This window comes from Ictidomys tridecemlineatus, chromosome 2 (assembly GCF_052094955.1).
Source record: "Ictidomys tridecemlineatus isolate mIctTri1 chromosome 2, mIctTri1.hap1, whole genome shotgun sequence".
Classification (NCBI taxonomy): Eukaryota; Metazoa; Chordata; class Mammalia; order Rodentia; family Sciuridae; genus Ictidomys; species Ictidomys tridecemlineatus.
In genome coordinates this window covers 112045974-112067213 of record NC_135478.1, presented here as the reverse complement: position 1 = coordinate 112067213, position 21240 = coordinate 112045974, and the positions used below count along the sequence as shown (strand labels likewise).

The window sequence follows — 21240 nt, the reverse complement described above, 5'->3', positions numbered from 1 at the left end:
AACACAAAGGCTAGTTTATATTTTTGCTGGCCCCAGCACCAGAATTTATGAAGGTCATTAGAGCCTCAGAGAGGGTTGTTATCTGGCCAGGGAAGACCAAGATTTGTGAGGCATCACTAAAGTTTCAGAGAGGGACGTTATCTGGTCAGAGAGAGCCAGGCATGGATGAGTTGAAGGCACGGGCAGGCATTCTAAACTAGTTAAATTTTGCAGTGATTTATAGTAAAGCCGAAATTATCTTTCTATGGCTTTGTGGTGAAGTGGCTCCCAATTTTAAGAGAAAATCAGCCTGGGTCTGTCACTACCTAGGCTAGCACTGATCACTACAAGACTAAGGTCTCAGAGCCTGGATTCAAAGGAGAGGTTTAAAGGTCCCCATGCCCAGGAACTCACTCTGATATCTTGCTCCACCTGCTGAGGCTGATCATTAACTCAGTGCTTATATAAAGAAAGGGGCTATCTTTGGGATAAGGACAGCATCGCCTGGAGCCATGGCCAGCAGCACATTAAGCCCTACTACCAAGGCTGAAAATCCAGAACTGCCTGCATTGTCAGGGCGCATCCAAAATGCTGCGGATATCTCTGTCATTGTTGTATATTTCATTGTGGTGATGGCTGTTGGGCTGTGGGTATGTGGGATCCCAATGGGCTTCAGTTTGGGCACGAGGGTTGGGGGGAAAATGTTTCAGGGTAGGAGAGTATGGCATAAAAAACTGAGATAATATTAACAGTTTTCACAAATGTCATTTCTTTCTATTTGGATCATTCTTCTTGCATGTGATGTGTGACATAAATAATGCTTTTACTGAATTTTTTTTTCTCTTAGCAACTCTGTAATTTGAACAATCAGCGCTTGGAATTCGGACTTATTTTGTTTAGCATCTCCAACTTTTAGCATAATGAACAAAGATGTTATTTTTATTATATCATAATTATTTGAAGTTTTTCACTTTCTGGCTTAGTGAGTTGGACACTTAATAATTACTGTACATTTATGCTTTTGTTTTAGGAATGAGATTAAGGCTGCAAATTTTCTTTCAATCACAGATGGAATAATACCTCATATTGTTTTAATAAATGAAATTAAACAGAGCAGCTGGGATAGAGTTGAAAAATATGAATTACTAAAGTCATCTCAATTCTCTTTATGAATCTATATTTTGAGGTCCTCCAAAAATTTTTGTTTTAATAGGGAACTGTTCCATGGAACTGTTTTTCTCTGCAGGAACGCTGAAAACACTGTTGTCAGCACCCTGGCCAGAAGAGGGTCTCTGGGGTCTTTTGTACTTCTGCAGTTCTTTTACCTTCATATGTCTTCTTTTCTGCTCAGGCGATGCTGAAGACCAACCGAGGCACTGTTGGAGGCTTTTTCCTGGCTGGTCGAGATATGTCCTGGTGGCCAGTAAGTGGGGCAGAGTTTCATGGAGATAAATTTCCTGTATTTGTGTTTAAGATCGAATAAAGAAAACAGTAGTAATATTGATCATTTCTGATGTGTTTTGGCTGTTTTCTTAAATCTCTGGCCTCATGGTTGTGCGCAAAAAGATAGTGTCATCATTTATGTGAATGGGTTTAGTCTGGAGTTTAAGGACCCCCAATTCAGTTTTATCTCATGTGCTTTACCCCTGATCCTCATCAAAAATCTTCTGCCTTGCATTCTTACTGGTTCCACATATTCCTACATTTCTCCCAATCTTGAGCTAATGATGCTCTTCCTGTCTGAATTAGCCTCTCCTCTTTCAATTCTTATCTTACTCCCAGTTTAATCCACTCTTGCCCCGAATGCCTACTCCTATGTCTATGTACTTATTAATAGTGGATTGTGTTCCCTGTGATGGTGTCAATAGTGATGCATCTTTGACTCTTGACCTTTTAGGTACTCTTTCTGGATTTTGATGTGACCCCCATCCCCTTAGTCAGATTTCCATTTCAGCAGAGGCTTTATCTTTCCCTATGAACTTGGAGAGTGTCAGAACTGGTTGTAAGCAAGTGCTCAGTGAATTATTTTTCACAGATATGCTTACTCATGTAAACAGTATGAAAGGAAATAGAGATTGGGAAATGACCAGGATTAACAAAACAGATCATTTATAAGCTGAAAATCAGTTTTTATTTGGGGTGTCCAATCAGACATTGCCTTCTTAGTATTGTTTTATGAAACATTCAAATCTCAATCAACTACATAATCATAAATCAGCTCAATCACTTCTCTGATCCCGAATATCTGAATAGAAGAAGTGATTTTACAGAGGTCTGAAAAGTTGGGAACATACATTTTGTTTGGATCTGATGGCTGTTAATCTATGCTCACTCAGAGGATTTCTCTTCATCTGTCAATCTTAAAAAGAGCAGATAATTCCAAGGAAAGATAGATGTATAAAAAGAAGGATGTGTGGCTGGAAGGATAGAGAGGAATTCCCTTATAATAAACTTTGTGGTCCTTGTTGCTGATTCAAGAGGCAAGAATTGACAGGAAGTCTGGCAGTTCTTAACCAAGGGCATCTTCAACTTAGAGCTTTTAAATTGATGGATTAATGATCCCTTAAGGCAGGAGTAAAAAAGCTATTCTGAAAAAGGCCATATTTTAAGTATTTTATTGTTTATGGATTATATATTGATTTCATATAAATTTGCTATTTTAGCATAAAAGCATCCAAGGGGAATGTGTAAGCCAGTAAGCATGGTTGCGTTCTGATAAAATTATATATGGGCCCTGAAACTTAAGTTTCATATTCCACTTTTCGCAAAAATTTCTTTTAATTTTAACTATTTTAACCACTCAAAAATGAAAAAAAAAACATTCTTCAATTTATGGGTCATACAAAAAATGGTGCCCGAGGAACATATATTGCTGACCCCTGCTCTAAGGAGTAGTGATAGAAACATGTCAACAGCTATCTGTTTTTAAGAAGTCTGATTTGGATCTTTTCATCCCAACCTTACCCTGTTCTCTTGCATTCCAGATGGGTGCCTCTCTCTTTGCCAGTAACATTGGCAGTGACCACTTTGTGGGCCTGGCTGGGTCAGCAGCAGCTTCAGGAATTGCTGTTGTAGTAGATGAATGGAATGTAAGTGACATCGTTGGCCTTTTTTCTTTAAATCAAACCCATATCAAGATATTTTAATCAAACCCAAACCCCAGGTTTTTCAGGGAGTCTGTAGAAATTGTACTTCTCTCTGGTTTTGAAAAAATTTTAACTTTCCTCTCCTCAAGTTTTATTTAACTTTTAGCACCTCTGTAATCCCATTCTGCCAAGGGAATTCCAGTCACATTATTACTCACCTTTGAGATGTTTGTCAAGCAGCTATTCCCACCACACATGTCATTTCTATATGACTGGATCCCTTCTTTCACTTGACCACCACAATTTCCCTGTCACTTTTCTCTCTCTTTTCTAGACACTATCTATGAAGCCCTGAGCTGGATGCGAAGAACAAAAATATTGTAAAGCAATGATCCCTTTTTGTAAGGCTTACATTCCAGTTAAACAGGCATGCACTCACTACAGTGTAGAAAGTGTTAGGAGAGAAGAATTGACAGTGTATTGAGGGATCTCATAGGGGCACATCCCTCATAGGAGATGGGTAGTATTCGTACATGTCAAGGGAGCTTCTTGGCATAGATGTGAGAAGGATGAGTACAAATGGTCCAAGTGGGGTTAGATGGAGGCAGTAATGGTAGAGTGAGAGGCAAATGATTTGAAAGACAGTAGACAGAATCTATAAGACTTTGTGATTGAGTTCCTTTTGTGAATGGTTCTATTGTTGCTGCACTGGTATAAGCCATGTCCCCTTAATCAGACTCTAAGTTCTTTAAAGACAGAGACAATGTCCTCTCTTCCACTCATACCACCCTACATCTATCCCATGGCTGGGATATGTGGTAAATGTGCTATAAATACTTCTTGAGTGAACTGAGTTTGTTTTTGTTGTTCTTGTTCTTTTATCCTTTCTAGTATTTACATATACTTGTGCATACATATTGGCCAGAGAAAGATGCTTGTGTTGAAGAAAGTTGTATCCTAGTGAAAGTTTAAACAGATTATCCCTTGATGGCCTCAGAAAGTGACCTTAAGTCATCACAAATGCCTTTGCCCCTCTCTTATTGAAAATTCTGCCCCTAATTTTATTTTAGTAATACCAGGGACTCTATTATGTACCCAGCATCCGGATACACTTTGTGGACAGAGTTTTGTTTTGATAGTGCTGTGGACTCTGCCTCTGGAGTCCCTGTTCAGAGTGACCTACGTCCAACTGGGTGTGATTATCAGGCTGCAGATAACTCAGGTTTTCCAATATTAGTCTGTGACCTTAGGCATTGCTAATCTCTATGATACTCGCTTCTCACTTCAGTAAGACAGGAATAACTGTGCTTATCATACCTGCCTTACCTATTTGTGAGAGTGGCATAAATTATATATGCAAAAACTCTTTGTGAACATTGCATATAATGCTATATTATATTGCAATCAGTATTATACATATAGAAAAATGTCAAAGTCACTAGGAATATTCTTCTACCTCCCAATTCCTTTCTTATTATTGACCACCACAATTTCCCTGTCACTTTTTTCTCTCTTTTCTAGACACCATGTATGAAGCCCCAAGAGCTGGATACGAAGAACAAAAATATTGTGAAACAATGATCCCTTTTTGTAAGGCTTACATTCCAGTTGAAGAAACAGGCATGCAATCATAATATATATTATGTATATATTATGTATAATTTTAGCAAGAATAAGAAATTTTGGCAAAAAGTGTATGATCTTCTAGTAGTCAATCTGGGCTCAGATCTCTTATTCTCTCTCTCTCTCTCTCTTTTTTTTACCACTCATCTTCACATTCTCAGCCTTAGAAAAGGAACTTCTGAGGCAAACAGACACAGGAAAGGAACACCCAGTTTACTGAGGATCATAATTATTTGAATGAGACAGGATCTAAGCAAACTTTTTTTTCAGACTCAGAAATCATGACAATAAGTTATATAAGTCAAGCCTTTTTAACTTTACTCTTTGTTTCTTGTAGGCCATGTATATGGTATTGGTTCTAGGGTGGATCTTTGTCCCCATCTACATCAAGGGAGGGGTGAGTATCCTCCCGTGTTCAAGGTAAATCTCTCAGGTGTATTTTCAGACATTCTTTTATTCTTTGTTTCTTTTCAATCCTGAATTGGGCAGTCTACTGCTAAGAACACACAGGTGACAAAAACCAAATTCCTTGCCTAGCAGGGCTCCCAGTGTAGAATGCAACTGCAACCAAGTAAGAAACCTTAGTGGTCCTGCATAATGACTACCACGGTAGAAGTCAGCCTGGTATAGGAGTCCTGAAGCTGGGGTCACCCATGTGCTTTAAGGAAAGCTTCTCAGAAATGACTTGACCTGAGACTTAGGGATAAGAGTAACTTTTATAGGTAGAAAAATCAGATCATGAATGGTCAGTGAAAACAATACATGGAAGCTAAAAATTCCTAAGCTTGGAGTATTTGTAGTTGAGGTTAATTTTTGGTTAAAATAGAGTATATGTGGGAGGGTGGTGGGAGATGGAGATCAGTCTAAAGATGTAGGTGATATTCCATTGTGAAAGGCTGATATGTATTCTAGACTTAAAAACTGTGCCCTGTGTCTTCCTAGAAATGGGCAATGTAGGTTTCAGGCATTCAAGGGTCATGATCAGATTCATGTTTTAAGAATTTCTGTTCACACAACTAAGTGGACATCTGAATTGACAATAAAATTGAGGAGGGGATTCACGAAAGGAAGATATTTAAACCTGCTTCAGAGGCTGTAGGAAGGAAGGAGAAAGGAAGGGAAACTGCTTTGGGGGTAGGGGTGACAGGTGCGATTGTAGATAAGAGTTATGCAAAGGTTGTTTATTAGAGAGGCATAAGGACAATTCTGAAGCTTGAAGCTTGAAGGACCTGAATGCATGAGGACACCATTAATGGAGCAGGTATATTTTCCAGAGGGAAGCCACATAGTAGATGATGAGGAGAACAATGAGTTCTCTTGGACATGGGTGAGTTTTGTGCCTTTAGGATTCCATTTTGGTTCATTTTGTGTTGTTTAACAAAATTCCTCAGGCTAGGTACTTTATAAAGAAAAGAAGTTTATTTAGTTAACAATTCTTAGGGTTCAAGAGTTTGGTGATGGCATCTGCTTGGCTCTAATGAAGATCTCTGATGTGTCACAACATGGTGGAGAGGAAGAAATGGAAATGATTGCAAGCAGAAGGGACTAAGCATGTGGGGTGAGCTTGCTTTGTAACAACTCACTCCTTCAAGAAGTAACCCAATTCATTTATGAGGATAAATCAATTAATCCATTCATGAGAGTGGAACTTTAACATATTTGCAATCCACTAGGTTCTACCTCTTAAAGATTCTACTACTTTAACACTACCACATTGGGGACAAAATTTCTAGCACATGAACCTTTGAGAGATAAATCATAATCACACCATAGACTTCTCTCCCTAGCCCTCAAAGTTTTTGTCTGTCTTACAATGTGAAGTACATTCATTCCATGGGAATAGCTCCCAAGACAACTCATTCCAGCATCATCTTCAAAGTGAAAGTCCAAAGTCTCATCTGAGACTCAAGGCAAACTTCTTCCAGTGCAAGCTTGTAAAATAAAACAGTCATTTACTTCCAAGATACAAAGTGGGACTGGGATAAGATAAGTATTCAAATTCCAAAGGGTAGAAATTGGCCAAAGGAAAGAAATCACAGGTCCCAGCAATATAAAATCCAGCAGGTCAAACATTAATACTTAGTCTCTAAATTGACCTCAGGAGAACTTGGACAACCCTGCTGCTGTGATTTTGCTAGGTTCTGTTGTCCATAAGGTATCTTAGGGATTGGAGTTGAGTTCCTACAGCATTTCTAGGATGACATTACATTTTGCTGTTCTCTTTACAGTTCTAGCGTACTGGTGTGGCTCCACCCATCATAGTCCCAGTGGAGACTCTGGTGTCTCTGTCCTTGTGGCCAAACTTTTCCCGGCTTCCCAGATTTTCCTTTGAAATCTGTCCCCATTACTCTATAGTCCTTGTACTCTCTATGCCTGCAGAATTAGCACCATATGGTTGCCACCAAGACCCAATGTTTGCTTCCTTGTAGTGGCAGCATGAACTATGTTGGTTCTAATTAAGCCACTGATATGACAGCAAAGCAATGTAGCGGGCTGTGTGGAGCAGATTACTGAGGTGGCCCTGGTGTAGCAACCCATGGAGATGACACCAGGTCTAGTCCCTAAAACATTCTGTCCTCCTAAGCTTCTGGCCCTGTGATGGAAGGGGCAGCCTTGAAGATTTCTGAAATACTCCTGAGACCTTTTCCCCATTGCCAGATACACAGCACCTGGCTTTCTTTTATCCATGCTAATATCTTAAGCAAGCAGTTGCTACACACATGCATACATCCTACACACTTTTTCTTCACTCTTTCTTTGGCCAGATTTTTAGTCCTGCTTCCCTTTTAATTATAAATTCTGCCTTTAGGTGATACCACTGATGTGATAAGAGATTATATATTTAATCTTGTATTTCAGTAATGAAAACCACAAGTATTTCTCTAAATAGCAATTTTATGGTATTCTCTATGATTAAAAAATCCCTAAAAATAAATACCCAAGTGCAAATTTGCAATTATTTCAATTATTTGTGCATTGTATAATCATAATTATTCATTATTTGCAAGTGATATTGTTTTTAATGGATTGCAACTTTATATGGTAAAAATAAAAATTACTTGTTGAACTGAGGGTCTACCAGGCATTTGGTGTTCTTGTAGGTACTTAATTAAACCCTTTACAGATGAGAAAATAGAGATTCAAAAATATTGTCATTTGTCAGAGATCATAACATCCAGTAAATGTTGGGGCTGGAGGATCACCCAAGATGGTCTGCTACCAGAGCCTGTATTCATTCTGGTTTTGTCATCTTACCAAGGAAAGGAGCCTTTCTTATCTCTGTATTCCCAGGCACAATGTGCAGTATTTAACTGCCCATAGGTGCTTACTGAGTGTTGAACAATCTGAATGCAATAGGTCTGAAGATGAATTCCTGTTGATGTTTATCTCTGCAGGTGATGACCATGCCGGAATATCTCAGGAAGCGATTTGGAGGGAAGAGACTCCAGATCTACCTCTCTGTCTTGTCACTCTTCATCTGTGTGGCTGTGAGAATCTCTGTGAGTTCAATGCCTTCTGGAATTATTTTAGCCTCAATAGTTTGCCTCATGGGACCAGAGTGCTAAGATTAAAGAGTGGGAGTTATAGACTTTTGATAACTTTTTATGGGGCAGACCCATTTCCCTTAGATTTCTCTACAGAGAATTAATTAGGAAAAGGGTGAGGTTTAGACTCCCTGTATTTATAGACTACTAGATTTTTGAATCATGAATGTCTCCAAAGTTTATACCCTCTCAAGAAAAATATGAAAAAAGTTTTATACAGAAAGAACAAAATGTCTGATTCAAGTAACACTGCTATCTAGCAATAAAGAAGAGGGCTTTTCTTGTCTGTTGCCTTTGATGCTACATGATTTGAAACAAAATCACAAATGAAGTTAAATGGAAATGAAAGATACAAGTTCAGTTTGGAAACTGAACAAATGTTTTATGGGGGTAAAGCAGAACTGAGGCTTTTATAACAAAAAGGGGAACGGTGAGTTCATAGCTCAGCATTCTTGGGAAACTGAAGTTCAGCACATTTGGAAATAAGCAAGGACAGAGTGAGCCCGGTGATAGGAAACTGACTCAAATCAGGGTGGTTAAAAATTCTGCAGATCCGTGGACATTTTCATGCTAAGGACAGACTGGTCACTCTGTGAACTATCCAGGTCTGTGGGGATATTAAGGAAGTACCAGTTTTTCCATTTCCAGTTCTCACTACTGTGTTTGTGTGCAATGTATTCCTGTCAGCTAAGGCACTAAGGCCTCCAAAGGGATTTCTGCTTTCTTTTTTACCATTCTGACTTTTATTGACAATAAACTTATTCTTTCTCAGAGTTAGGCCAGGTTTACATTCCCATTTTCAACCTTGATTATCACATATGAACCAGGAGAAAAGTATTTTATATTATTATGCTGACTTTTAAAATTTATCCTATTTTATCTAAGATAACTGCTATAAAACTGATGCCACAAATAAATGTTAAAATAATTTAAGACTTATTTTTAAAGTTACATTCCTCAGAGTTATTCTCAGAAAATAAAGAAGAGACTTGAGGATTCAGTAGCACTTGTAAAAAAAAAAAAAACAAGGAAAAGAACCAATACATTAAAAAAAAATAAAAAAACAAAGAATAATTCCTTTGCTCTTCATGTATCAGTAACTAAAGAGATAATCTCATTAAGTTTACAATTTAAATAGGTATCCCAATATTCATGAGAGAAAATGCTGACCCTCACTATTACTCAAGTTAAATCAATGTTGCAATAAATTGCTTAGATTAGAACCCCCACCTTTTTTACTAGTGAAATGTGGGCATCTTCTAGTATTTACTACATATTATTGAACTCAGTGTTAGGGTAACAAAGATTCCTGAGCAATGTGAATTTATCACATAGCTAAGGAGATAAGAATTCAATACACACAATAGTCTCTTATGATAATACATATAAATATAAAAAAATACAAGCTGAATAAAAGTGTGTGGATGAGTGTAGGAATCATGTTGTTCACATTCAGAAAAGGGCATGGTCCCTCCTGGATGGAATTGAAAGTCATTTTATAGAGGGGCCATTTAAGTAATCTACAGAACAAAGAGGTTAGAAGAAGCAGAGGGAAGCAGAGGAGCCTGTAGATGTCAGGGAGCTTGGTGTTTGCTCTGTAAGTAGGTTGAATTATTAATCTTTTAGTTTTTCTCTGTCACGTATACTTCTTTATGGGTCTGAAGAGCATCAACAGGTACTAAGGCAGAATGACAGCAGCCAGAGGAGTCTCTGAGGGATACACATCCTAGAGTGGAGGGTTCCTTGTGGTGGGGGAGAAATGGGATGTTGTGTTCCTAGCTTACTGTGCTTAACCTGATGTCTTCCTGGTTCATCCAGGAAGACAATGTGTGTGCAGGCAATGTGTGTGTGTGTGTGTGTGTGTGTGTGTGTGTGTGTGTATGTGTGCACGTGCGCCTACACGTGTATTTTATTGTGCAAGGTCTGTGGTGAGCTACAAAGAAACCACAACAGGAGTTCATTCTTGCCTGCAAGATTAGAATTTAAGCAATATTAATAATTATTAATCTTAGATATGATGATTTGTGTACTTTCATACTCTGATAACAGATTTTACACTGGTTACTTATTAAATGCATCACTATGAGGACTTAAGTTGAAGCAGTTTTCAGAGACCACTACAGTCCACATTGAAAAAAAAGATCATCTTGTTTATTTATTCTCAACCTCCAATAACATAAATAAATAACATAAATAAATTGAGAATAAGTTTTAGGCATACTGTGTTTTCATTTCTAAGTATTTCAGTTTGCATTTACTGAAAACATTGATATTCTTTTAGAGAACTACACTGGGAATTTTCAAATCAGAACCCTAACTTTGATACAAACTATTACCTAATCTGTTGATCTATTCAGATGTTGACAGTTGTTCCAGTCTTGTCCTTTTTAGCAAAATAAAATTCTATAACTGTAACATCATAGTTCCTCTTTATAGTGAGAAATAATTTATGATCAATGTGAATGTAGTTAATATCCTTGAATTGCACCCTTAAAATAGTTCAAATGGCAAATTTTATGTCACATATATTTTACCATGATAATATAATTTCAAAATCACCAATCTAAAGACTTCATGGAACTGTAAAATAGAAATAAAAATCAAGACATTATTAATAAGATAATTTGGGTTTAAAAATTTTAATTGACATATAATAATTCTGTTTATGGGGCACACCGATATTTTGATATATTTTATAATGTGTAATAGCATAATTATTATAGGCATCATTTAAAACATGTATTATTTCTTTGAGCTGCAAAAATTTAAAAACCTTTATTTGAAAAATACAATAAATTATTGTTGAATATGATTACTCTCCTGTGCTATAGGATACTAAAACTTATCCTTCCTATCTTTCTGCATTTTTTGTACTTAATCACCAGTCTCTGTCTATCCTCCTACCACTCTACCCTTCCAAGTTTTTGGTAACCACTCTTCTACATTCTACTTCTATGACATCGACTTATTTAGCTTCCACATATTAGTAAGAAAATTTGGTATTTGTCATTCCGTTCCTAGCTTACTGTGCTTAACCTGATGTCTTCCTGGTTCATCCAGGTTATTGCAAATGACAGAATGTTAGTCTTTTTATAGTTGGATAATATTCCATTATGTATATATGTCATTTTTTTGATGGACACAATATCTTTATTTTATTTATTCACTTTTATGTGGTGCTGAGCATTGAACCTATTACCTTCCACGTGCTAGGTGAGTGCTCTATCACTAAGCCCACTGAACTACAATCTCAGCCTTGTACCTCGTGTTTTATCCATTCATCCATTCTTGGATACTTAAGTTTACTCAATATCTTTGCTATTGGGGATAGTGCTGCAATAAATATGGGAGTGCAAATATCTTTAAACTACTGATTTCCTTTCATTTGGATGTATACACAGCAGTAGAATTTCTGGAACACATAGTAGTTATTTTTTTCAATTTTAAAATTTTAATTTGTTACATATGACAGCAGAATGCATTATAATTCATATTACAGATATAGAGCACAATTTTTCATACCTCTGGTTGTACACAAAGTAGAGTCACACCATTTGTGTCTTTGTATATGTACTTATGGTAATGATGTCCATCTCATTCCACCGCCTCTCGTAACCTCATTCCCTGCTCCCTACCTCTCCCTCCCCTTTTCCCCTTTGCCCTATCTAAAGTTCATTTAATCCTCCCATATCCCCCCTCCTCCCGCCCGTTATGAATCAGCATCCTTAAATCAAAGAAAACATTCGGCATTTGGTTTTTTGGGATTGGCTAACTCGCATGGTAGTTATATTATTATTTTTTTTTGAGAAATTACCATACTGTCTTCCATAATGTCTGTACTGATTCACATTGAAACTAACAGTGTATAAGAGTTCCCCTTTCTTCTCATCTTAAACATATTGTGTTTTCTTTTTAATTTTAATGCTAGCCAATCTAATTTGGGTGAGATGGTATGTAATTGTGGTTTTGCTCTTAATTTTCTCAAAGATTATTGACATTCATCATTTTTCATATACTTTTGAGCTATTTGTCTTATTGTGAGAAACATATATTCAGATATTGTATATATCTTGGATATTAACCCCTTGTTGGTTAAATAGTTTGCAAATATTTTTTCCTTTTCTGCAGATTGTCTCTTCACACCATTTATTTTTTCCTTGATATAATCCCATTTATCTAACTTGCTTAATGTTTCTGGTGCTTTTAGATTCTATAAAAAAATCTTTGCCCATTCCAGTGCTTTGAAGTATTCCTATTTTTTTATTATAGTTGTTGCAAAATTTCAAGTCTTATATTTAAGGATTTGAACCTTTTTGAGTTGATTTTTGTTATGGTGAGACATAGAGGACTAGTTTCATTCTCTGTGTGTGGATATCTAGTTTTCTCTGCACCATTTATTGAAGAAACTGTTCTCTATCCAATGTGTACTGTTGGTTCCTTTTTAAAAAATCAGTTTATTGTAAAAATGTGGAGTAATTTCTAGGTTTTATCTTCTATTCCATTGGTCTATGTGTTGCTTTTATGGCAGCACCACACTGTTTGAGTTACTGTAACTTTGTAGTATGTTTTGAAGTCAGATATTGTGATGTCTCCAGCTTTGTTCTTTTTGCTTAGAATTCTTTGGTTACCAAAGACTTTGTAATACTCATGGAATTTAAAATTTTTTCTATTTGTGTGAAGAATGTCATTGATATACTGATATAGAATGAATTGAATTTGTAGATCACTTTGAGTAGTATGGACATTTTACCAATATTAATTCTTCTAGTCCACGAATGTGTGATGCATTACCATTTTTCTGTATGCTCTATAATTTCCCTCATTGACATTTCATGATTTTCATTGGAGAGATCTTTCACTTTCTTGGTTAAATTTATTCCTAATTTGATTGATTAATTGTTCCAGGGATTGAACTCAAGGGCATTCGACCACTGAGACATATCCCCAGTCTTTTTTTGTATTTTATCTAGAGACTGGGTCTCACTGAATTGCTTAGCACCTTGCTTTTGCTGAGGCTGGCTTTGAACTCACAATCCTCTTGCCTCAGCCCCCTGAGCCTCTGGGATTACATGCATGTACCACTGCACCGGCCTTAGATATTTTTATAGATGTTGCAAATGGTATTGTTTTCTTTTTTTTATTTTATTGTTGGTTGTTCAAAACATTACATAGTTCTTGATATATCATATTTCACATTTTGATTCAAGTGGGTTATGAACTCCCATTTTATACCGTATACAGCTTGCAGAATCACATCAGTTACACTTCCATTGATTTACATATTGCCATTCTAGTGTCTGTTGTATTCTGCTGCCTTTCCTATCCTCTACTATCCCCCCTTCCTTCCCCTCCCCTCCCCTCTTCTCTCTCTACCCCCACTACTGTAATTCATTCTTCCCCCTTGTATTGTTTTTCATTTTCCCCTCACTTCCTCTTGTATGTAATTTTGTATAACCCTGAGGGTCTCCTTTCATTTCCATGCAATTTCCCTTCTGGTATTGTTTTCTTGATTTCTTTTTCAGGTAGTTGGGTTTTTTTATGAGATGGATATTTTAACCTTTTTATTACAAATCAAAAATCAAATTACAGCAAAGTTATATAATTGACGCAATTCACAAATACTAAGTGATGGAGTTAATATTCAAATGCAGATGTGGAAGCACCCTCCTTTTTTCAGTATTTTACACTTTTCCCCTATTATATGGTCATCTGATTTATAATCCAGCTCTCCTTCCCAGTGTTCAAAGATTAACTGAACACAAATTACAAATGACTGTTCCTCTTTAATCTTCAAGGCAGAGTTAGAAGAGCCTACTCCTGCTATCAGCAGATGCTATTGAAGGCAGGAAGGAAGTGCAAGTGTAGGTTGACAGAGAAAATCTACAAATGAATACTCCATTTTTGTGCTCTATAGAGGCATCACTGAGATGCAAAGAATTCTGGGAAGAATTCAAAGATGGCACCTGTGAATTGTGAAAGGAGGAGAACTCAGGGGAATGTGCGGTGTGCATTGAATGCCTGCCAAATGTAACCTCACAAGTGAGAAATGGAGTTTGCATTGGTAGTTTGTATGTAAATTGCATTAATGTAGTTACAAAATTTCAAGTCTTATATTTAAGGCTTTGAACCATTTTGAGTTGATTTTGGTTATGGTGAGTCATAGATGACTAGTTTCATTCTCTGTGTGCTAACTTTTAAAAAAAATTTAATGTTCTTTTTTTTCTTTAATTTTTATTGTTGGTTGTTCAAAACATCACATAGTTCTTGACATATCATATTTCACACTTTGATTCAAGTGGGTTATGAACTCCCATTTTTACCCCATATACAGACTGCAGCATCACATCGGTTACACATCCACTGTTTTACATACTGCTATACTAGTGTCTGTTGTATTCTGCTGCCTTTCTTATCCTTTACTATCCCCCATCCCTTCCCCTCCCATCTTCTCTCTCTACCCTATCTACTGTAATTCATTTCTCCCCCTTATTTTTTTTCCCCTTTCTCCTCACTTCCTCTTGTAATTTTGTATAACCATGAGGGTCTCCTTCAATTTCCATGCAATTTCCCTTCTATTTCCTTTCCCCTCCCACGTCTCACCCTGTTTAATGTTAATCTTCTTCTCATGCTCTTCCTCCCAACTCTGTTCTTAGTTACTCTCTTTATATCAAAGAAAACATTTGGCATTTGTTTTTTAGGGATTGGCTAGCTTCACTTAGCATAATCTGCTCTAATGCCATTCATTTCCCTGCAAATTCTATGATTTTGTCATTTTTTAATGCAGACTAATACTCCATTATGTATAAATGCCACATTTTTTTTATCCATTCGTCTATTGAAGGGCATCTAAGTTGGTTCCACAGTCTTGCTATTGTGAATTGTGGTGCTATGAACATACATGTAGCAATGTCCCTGTAGCATGCTCTTTTTAGGTCTTTAGGGAATAGACCGAGAAGGGGAATAGCTGAGTCAAATGGTGGTTCCATTCCCAGTTTTCCAAGGAATCTCCATACTGCTTTCCAAATTGGCTGCACCAATTTGCAGTCCCACCAGCAATGTACAAGTGTACCCTTTTCTCCACATCCTTGCCAGCACTTGTTGTTGTTTGACTTCAGAATGGCTGCCAATCTTACTGAAGTGAGATGGTATCTTAGGGTGGTTTTGATTTGCATTTCTCTGACTGCTAGAGATGGTGAGCATTTTTTCATGTACTTATTGATTGATTGTATGTCCTCCTCTGAGAAGTGTCTGTTCAGGTCCTTGGCCCATTTGTTGATTGGGTTATTCGTTTTCTTGTCGTTTAATTTTTTGAGTTCTTTGTATACTCTGGATATTAGGGCTCTATCTGAAGTGTGAGGAGTAAAGATTTGTTCCCAGGATGTAGGCTCCCTATTTACCTCTCTTATTGTTTCTTTTGCTGAGAAAAAACTTTTTAGTTTGAGTAAGTCCCATTTGTTGATTCTAGTTGTTAACTCTTGTGCTATGGGTGTCCTATTGAGGAATTTGGAGCCCGACCCCACAGTATGTAGATCATAGCCAACTTTTTCTTCTATCAGACGCCATCTCTCTGATTTGATATCAAGCTCCTTGATCCATTTTGTGCATGGCGAGAGAAAGGGATTCAGTTTCATTTTGTTGCATATGGATTTCCAAGGCAAGAAATAATTAAAATCAGAGCTGAAATTAATTAAATCGAAACAAAAGAAACAATTGAAAAAATTGACAAAACTAAAAGTTGGTTCTTTGAAAAAATAAATAAAATCGACAGACCCTTAGTCATGCTAACAAAGAGAAGAAGAGAGAGAACCCAAATTACTAGCATACGGGATGAAAAAGGCAATATCACAACAGACACTTCAGAAATACAGAAGATAATCAGAAATTATTTTGAATCTTTATACTCCAATAAAATAGAAGATAGTGAAGGCATAGATAAATTTCTTAAGTCTTATGATCTGCCCAGATTGAGTCAGGAGGATATAGACAACCTAAACAGACCGATAACAATAGAGGAAATAGAAGAAACCATCAAAAGACTACCAACTAAGAAAAGCCCAGGACCAGATGGGTATACAGCAGAGTTTTACAAAACCTTTAAAGAGGAACTAACACCAATACTTTTCAAGCTATTTCAGGAAATAGAAAAAGAGGGAGAACTTCCAAATTCATTCTACGAGGCCAACATCACCCTGATGCCCAAACCAGACAAAGACACTTCAAAGAAAGAAAACTACAGACCAATATCTCTAATGAACCTAGATGCAAAAATCCTCAATAAAATTCTGGCGAATCGGATTCAAAAACATATCAAAAAAATTATACACCATGATCAAGTAGGATTCATCCCTGGGATTCAAGGCTGGTTCAATATATGGAAATCAATAAATGTGATTCACCACATCAATAGACTTAAAAATAAGAACCATATGATCATCTCGATAGATGCAGAAAAAGCATTTGACAAAGTACAGCATCCCTTTATGTTTAAAACTCTAGAAAAATTAGGGATAACAGGATCATACCTCAACATTGTAAAAGCAATCTACAATAAGCCACAGGCAGCATCATTCTGAATGGAGAAAAGTTGAAGGCATTCCCTCTAAGATCTGGTACAAGACAGGGATGCCCTCTCTCACCACTTCTGTTCAACATAGTCCTCGAAACACTGGCCAGAGCAATTAGACAGATGAAAGAAATTAAAGGCATAAATATAGGAAAAGAAGAACTTAAATTATCACTATTTGCAGATGACATGATTCTATACCTAGCATACCCAAAAGGGTCTACAAAGAAACTATTAGAGCTTATAAATGAATTCAGCAAAGTGGCAGGATATAAAATCAACACGCATAAATCAAATGCATTCCTGTATATCAGTGACAAATCCTCTGAAACGGAAATGAGGACAACTACTCCATTCACAATATCCCCCCCAAAAATAAAATACTTGGGAATCAACCTAACAAAAGAGGTGAAAGACTTATACAATGAAAACTACAGAACCCTAAAGAGAGATATTGAAGAAGACTTTAGAAGATGGAAAAATATACCCTGTTCATGGATAGGCAGAACTAACATCATCAAAATGGCGATATTACCAAGAGTCCTCTATAAGTTCAATGCAATGCCAATCAAAATCCCAACAGCATTTCTTGTAGAAATAGATAAAACAATCATGAAATTCATATGGAATAATAAAAGACCCAGAATAGCAAAAACAATGCTAAGCAGGAAGTGTGAATCAGGCGGTATAGTGATACCAGACTTCAAACTATACTACAGAGCAATAGTAACAAAAACAGCATGGTACTGGTACCAAAACAGGCGGGTGGACAAATGGTACAGAATAGAGGATACAGTAACCAATCCACAAAACTACAACTACCTTATATTTGATAAAGGGGCTAAAAGCATGCAATGGAGGAAGGATAGCAGCTTTAACAAATGGTGCTGGGAAAACTGGAAATCCATTTGCATGAAAATGAATCTGAATCGCTTTCTCTCGCCATGCACAAAAGTTAACTCAAAATGGATCAAGGAGCTTGATATTAAATCAGAGACATGGCGTCTGATAGAAGAAAAAGTTGGCTATTATCTACATACTGTGGGGTCGGGCTCCAAATTCCTCAATAGGACACCCGTAGCACAGGAGTTAACAACTAGAATCAACAAATGGGACTTACTCAAACTAAAAAGTTTTTTCTCAGCAAAAGAAACAATAAGAGAGATAAACAGGGAGCCTACATCCTGGGAACAAATCTTTACTCCACACACTTCAGATAGAGCCCTAATATCCAGAGTATACAAAGAACTCAAAAAATTAGACAATAAGATAACAAATAACCCAATCAATAAATGGGCCAAGGACCTGAACAGACACTTCTCAGAGGAGGACATACAATCAATCAATAAGTACATGAAAAAATGCTCACCATTGCTAGCAGTCAGAGAAATGCAAATCAAAACCACCCTAAGATACCATCTCACTCCAGTAAGATTGACAGCCATCATGAAGTCCAACAACAACAAGTGCTGGAGAGGATTCGGGGAAAAGGGTACACTTGTTCATTGTTGGTGGGACTGCAAATTGGTGCAGCCAATTTGGAAAACAGTATGTAGATTTCTTGGAAAGCTGGGAATGGAACCACCATTTGACTCAGCTATTCCCCTTCTCGGTCTATTCCCTAAAGACCTAATAAGAGCATGCTACAGGGACACTGCTACATCGATGTTCATAGCAGCACAATTCACGATAGCAAGATTGTGGAAACAATCTAGATGCCCTTCAATAGATGAATGGATAAAAAAATGTGGCATTTATACACAATGGAGTATTACTCTGCATTAAAAAATGACAAAATCATAGAATTTGGAGGGAAATGGATGGCATTAGAGCAGATTATGCTAAGTGAAGCTAGCCAATCTTTAAAAAACAAATGCCAATGACTCCTTTGATATAAGGGCAGTAACCAAGGACAGGGTAGGGACGAAGAGCTTGAGAAGAAGATTAACATTAAACAGGGATGAGAGGTGGGAGGGAAAGGGAGTGAGAAGGGAAATCGCATGGAAATGGAAGGTGATCCTCAGGGTTATACAAAATTGCATATAAGAGGAAAGGAGGGGTAAAACAAGATAATACAAGTGGAAGAAATGATTTACAGTAGAGGGGGTAGAGAGAGAAAAGGGGAGAGGAGGGGAGGGGAGGGGAGGGGGGATAGTAGAGAATAGGATAGACAGCAGAATACATCAGTCACTAGAACGGCAATATGTAAACCAATGGATGGGTAACTGATGTGATACAGCAATCTGTATACGGGGTAAAATTGGGACTTCATAACCCACTTGAATCAAACTGTGAAATATGATATATTAAGAACTATGTAATGTTTTGAATGACCAACAATAAAAAAAGAATGATTAGGAGTTTACTAGGAAAAGAAGTGAGGGAGACTGGACATTGGAGCAAAGAACCCATAGAAGTGAAATGCATGTTTCTTTCCCATCCTGACTGTTCCATTCCCTTTTTAGACAAGTATATTTTCTGGAGCCATATTCATCCAGCTGGCCTTGGGATTGGATATTTACCTGGCAATCTTTATCCTCTTGGCTGTCACTGCTGTGTACACAATAACTGGTGAGTCTGCTAGTGTTTTACACAGTATGTTACCTTCTGCTTAACCTATCCCTGCAATTAGTAACCCAGTGTTAGCCTTGTCATTGTCAAGGGAAGGATACCATTTCATTTCCTCTATGAGAGTCAGGCACAAGATCAGAAACATGAATAGTAAAAGTAGTAAATAAAAAAGAATCCTCAGTATTATATATGAGTACTTTGATTAAGAAAAGTGACATTTTATGTTTGGTATCCAGATTATCATTTAGAATTCAGCATATCATACACATGGAAGGTTGAGATGAAAAAGAAGCTCATAGCTCAGGCATAGTATATTAAATGAATACAATCATTGGTTAGGAAAGTAGAACTGGAGCAGTAAGTTGGTTGTAGAGAAAAGGTGTGCAGCAATAGTTCAAGCAGGCTCTCAATCAGGTTTTTTGGTTTAGTGTCTCATGCATACAAATTTATGAAAATTAAACTATCACTTGAGTTGGACAAAATTAAAAAAAATAGCTAATAACTTGAACAATAAAAGACATTTCTGAGCCAGGCATGGTGGCACAGGCCTGTAATACATACCAGTGGCTTGGGAGGCTGAGGCAGGAGGATAGCGAGTTCAAATCCAGCCTCAGCAAAAATGAGGCACTAAGCAACTCAGTGAGACACTGTCTCTAAATAAAATACAAAATAGGGGTGGGTATGTGGCTCAGTGGTCAACTGCGCCTGAGTTCAATCCTTGCATCCCACCCCTGCCAAAAAAATAGAGACATTTCTGTATCCTGTGAAGTGAAATAAGCCAGTTTCAGAGAGTCAGGCATAGTATATTTTCTGTCATATGTAGAAGCTAGAGAGAAAAAAGGGCAAAAAGAGGATTTTCATGGAAATAGAAAGAAGACCACACTTTAGTTAGCTTTGTATCAGGTGTCTAAATACCCAACAAGAACAACTTAGAGGAAGAAAAGTTTATTTTGGCTCATGGTTTCAGGGATCTCAGTATAGACAGCCAACTCCGTTGCTCTGTGCCCATGGTGAGGCAGAAAAACTGTGGGGAAGGTTGTGGTGGAGGAAAGCTGCTCACCTCATGGCACAGGAGACAATTAAGGTGACACAAGAGAGATATACCCTTCCAGGGCATTCCCCCAGTGATCCATCTCCTCTAGCCACATCCTATCTGCTTAAAGTTACCACTCAGTCTATTCAAACTAGGAAGGACTTGATTAGGTTTCAGATTTCACAAATCAATCATTTTTACCTGTGAATATTTCCACAGAACAACAGGAGCTTTTTGGGAATGCTTACTACCAAGACCATAACATTCTGCCCTTGTCCCCCAAAAGTTCATGTCTATCTCACCATGCAAAATGCATTTAGTCTATCCCCAAGAATTACATAGTCTTAATAGTTCCAGCATATCCCAAAGACCAAGTATAAATCTCTGAGATTCAAATCAAACTCTTGCCTGTGAGCTCCTATAAAAACCAAAAGCGAGCTACATATTCAATATATAGTTGCACAGAGTGAACATTCCCATTCCAAAGGGAGAAATAGAAGCATAATAAAAAGAGATAGGGCCAAAGCAAGACTAAAACCCAGCTAGGAAAACTAATCCTATCACTCCACATACATCAGGTCCCATAACTCCATGCATAGCATCTAGGACATATGGTTGCAAGATGTTTTCTCCAAAGGGCATAGGCAGCCCTGCTCCTTTCACTTTTATGGTGAGACAAATGCACAAAACCTCTCTTTTAGTCTAGTTTCCTCTTGAGCTAACATTTTTTCTCAACAGGCTGTCCATATAACTTGCATCTCTTAATTCCTGGGGTCTCCATTCCAGCTTTGGCCTCACTTTCACAGATTAATGTATCACCCTCTCAAGGGCAGCCTGCAG

General features: G+C 37.3%; 1 protein-coding gene across 1 annotated transcript in view; it reads left to right on the top strand.

The window, feature by feature from the left end:
- Positions 1-464: 464 nt before the first annotated feature.
- The window catches only part of LOC101977793 (solute carrier family 5 member 4), a 52063-nt gene continuing 31287 nt past the window's right edge, over positions 465-21240 (top strand). The window contains exons 1-6 of the mRNA XM_005339871.4: positions 465-629; positions 1331-1402; positions 2964-3068; positions 5026-5085; positions 8084-8188; positions 19262-19367. Of these exons, the coding sequence (XP_005339928.2) occupies positions 492-629; positions 1331-1402; positions 2964-3068; positions 5026-5085; positions 8084-8188; positions 19262-19367 (586 nt within the window). The 5' untranslated portion in view covers positions 465-491. The remainder of the gene's footprint in view (positions 630-1330; positions 1403-2963; positions 3069-5025; positions 5086-8083; positions 8189-19261; positions 19368-21240) is intronic.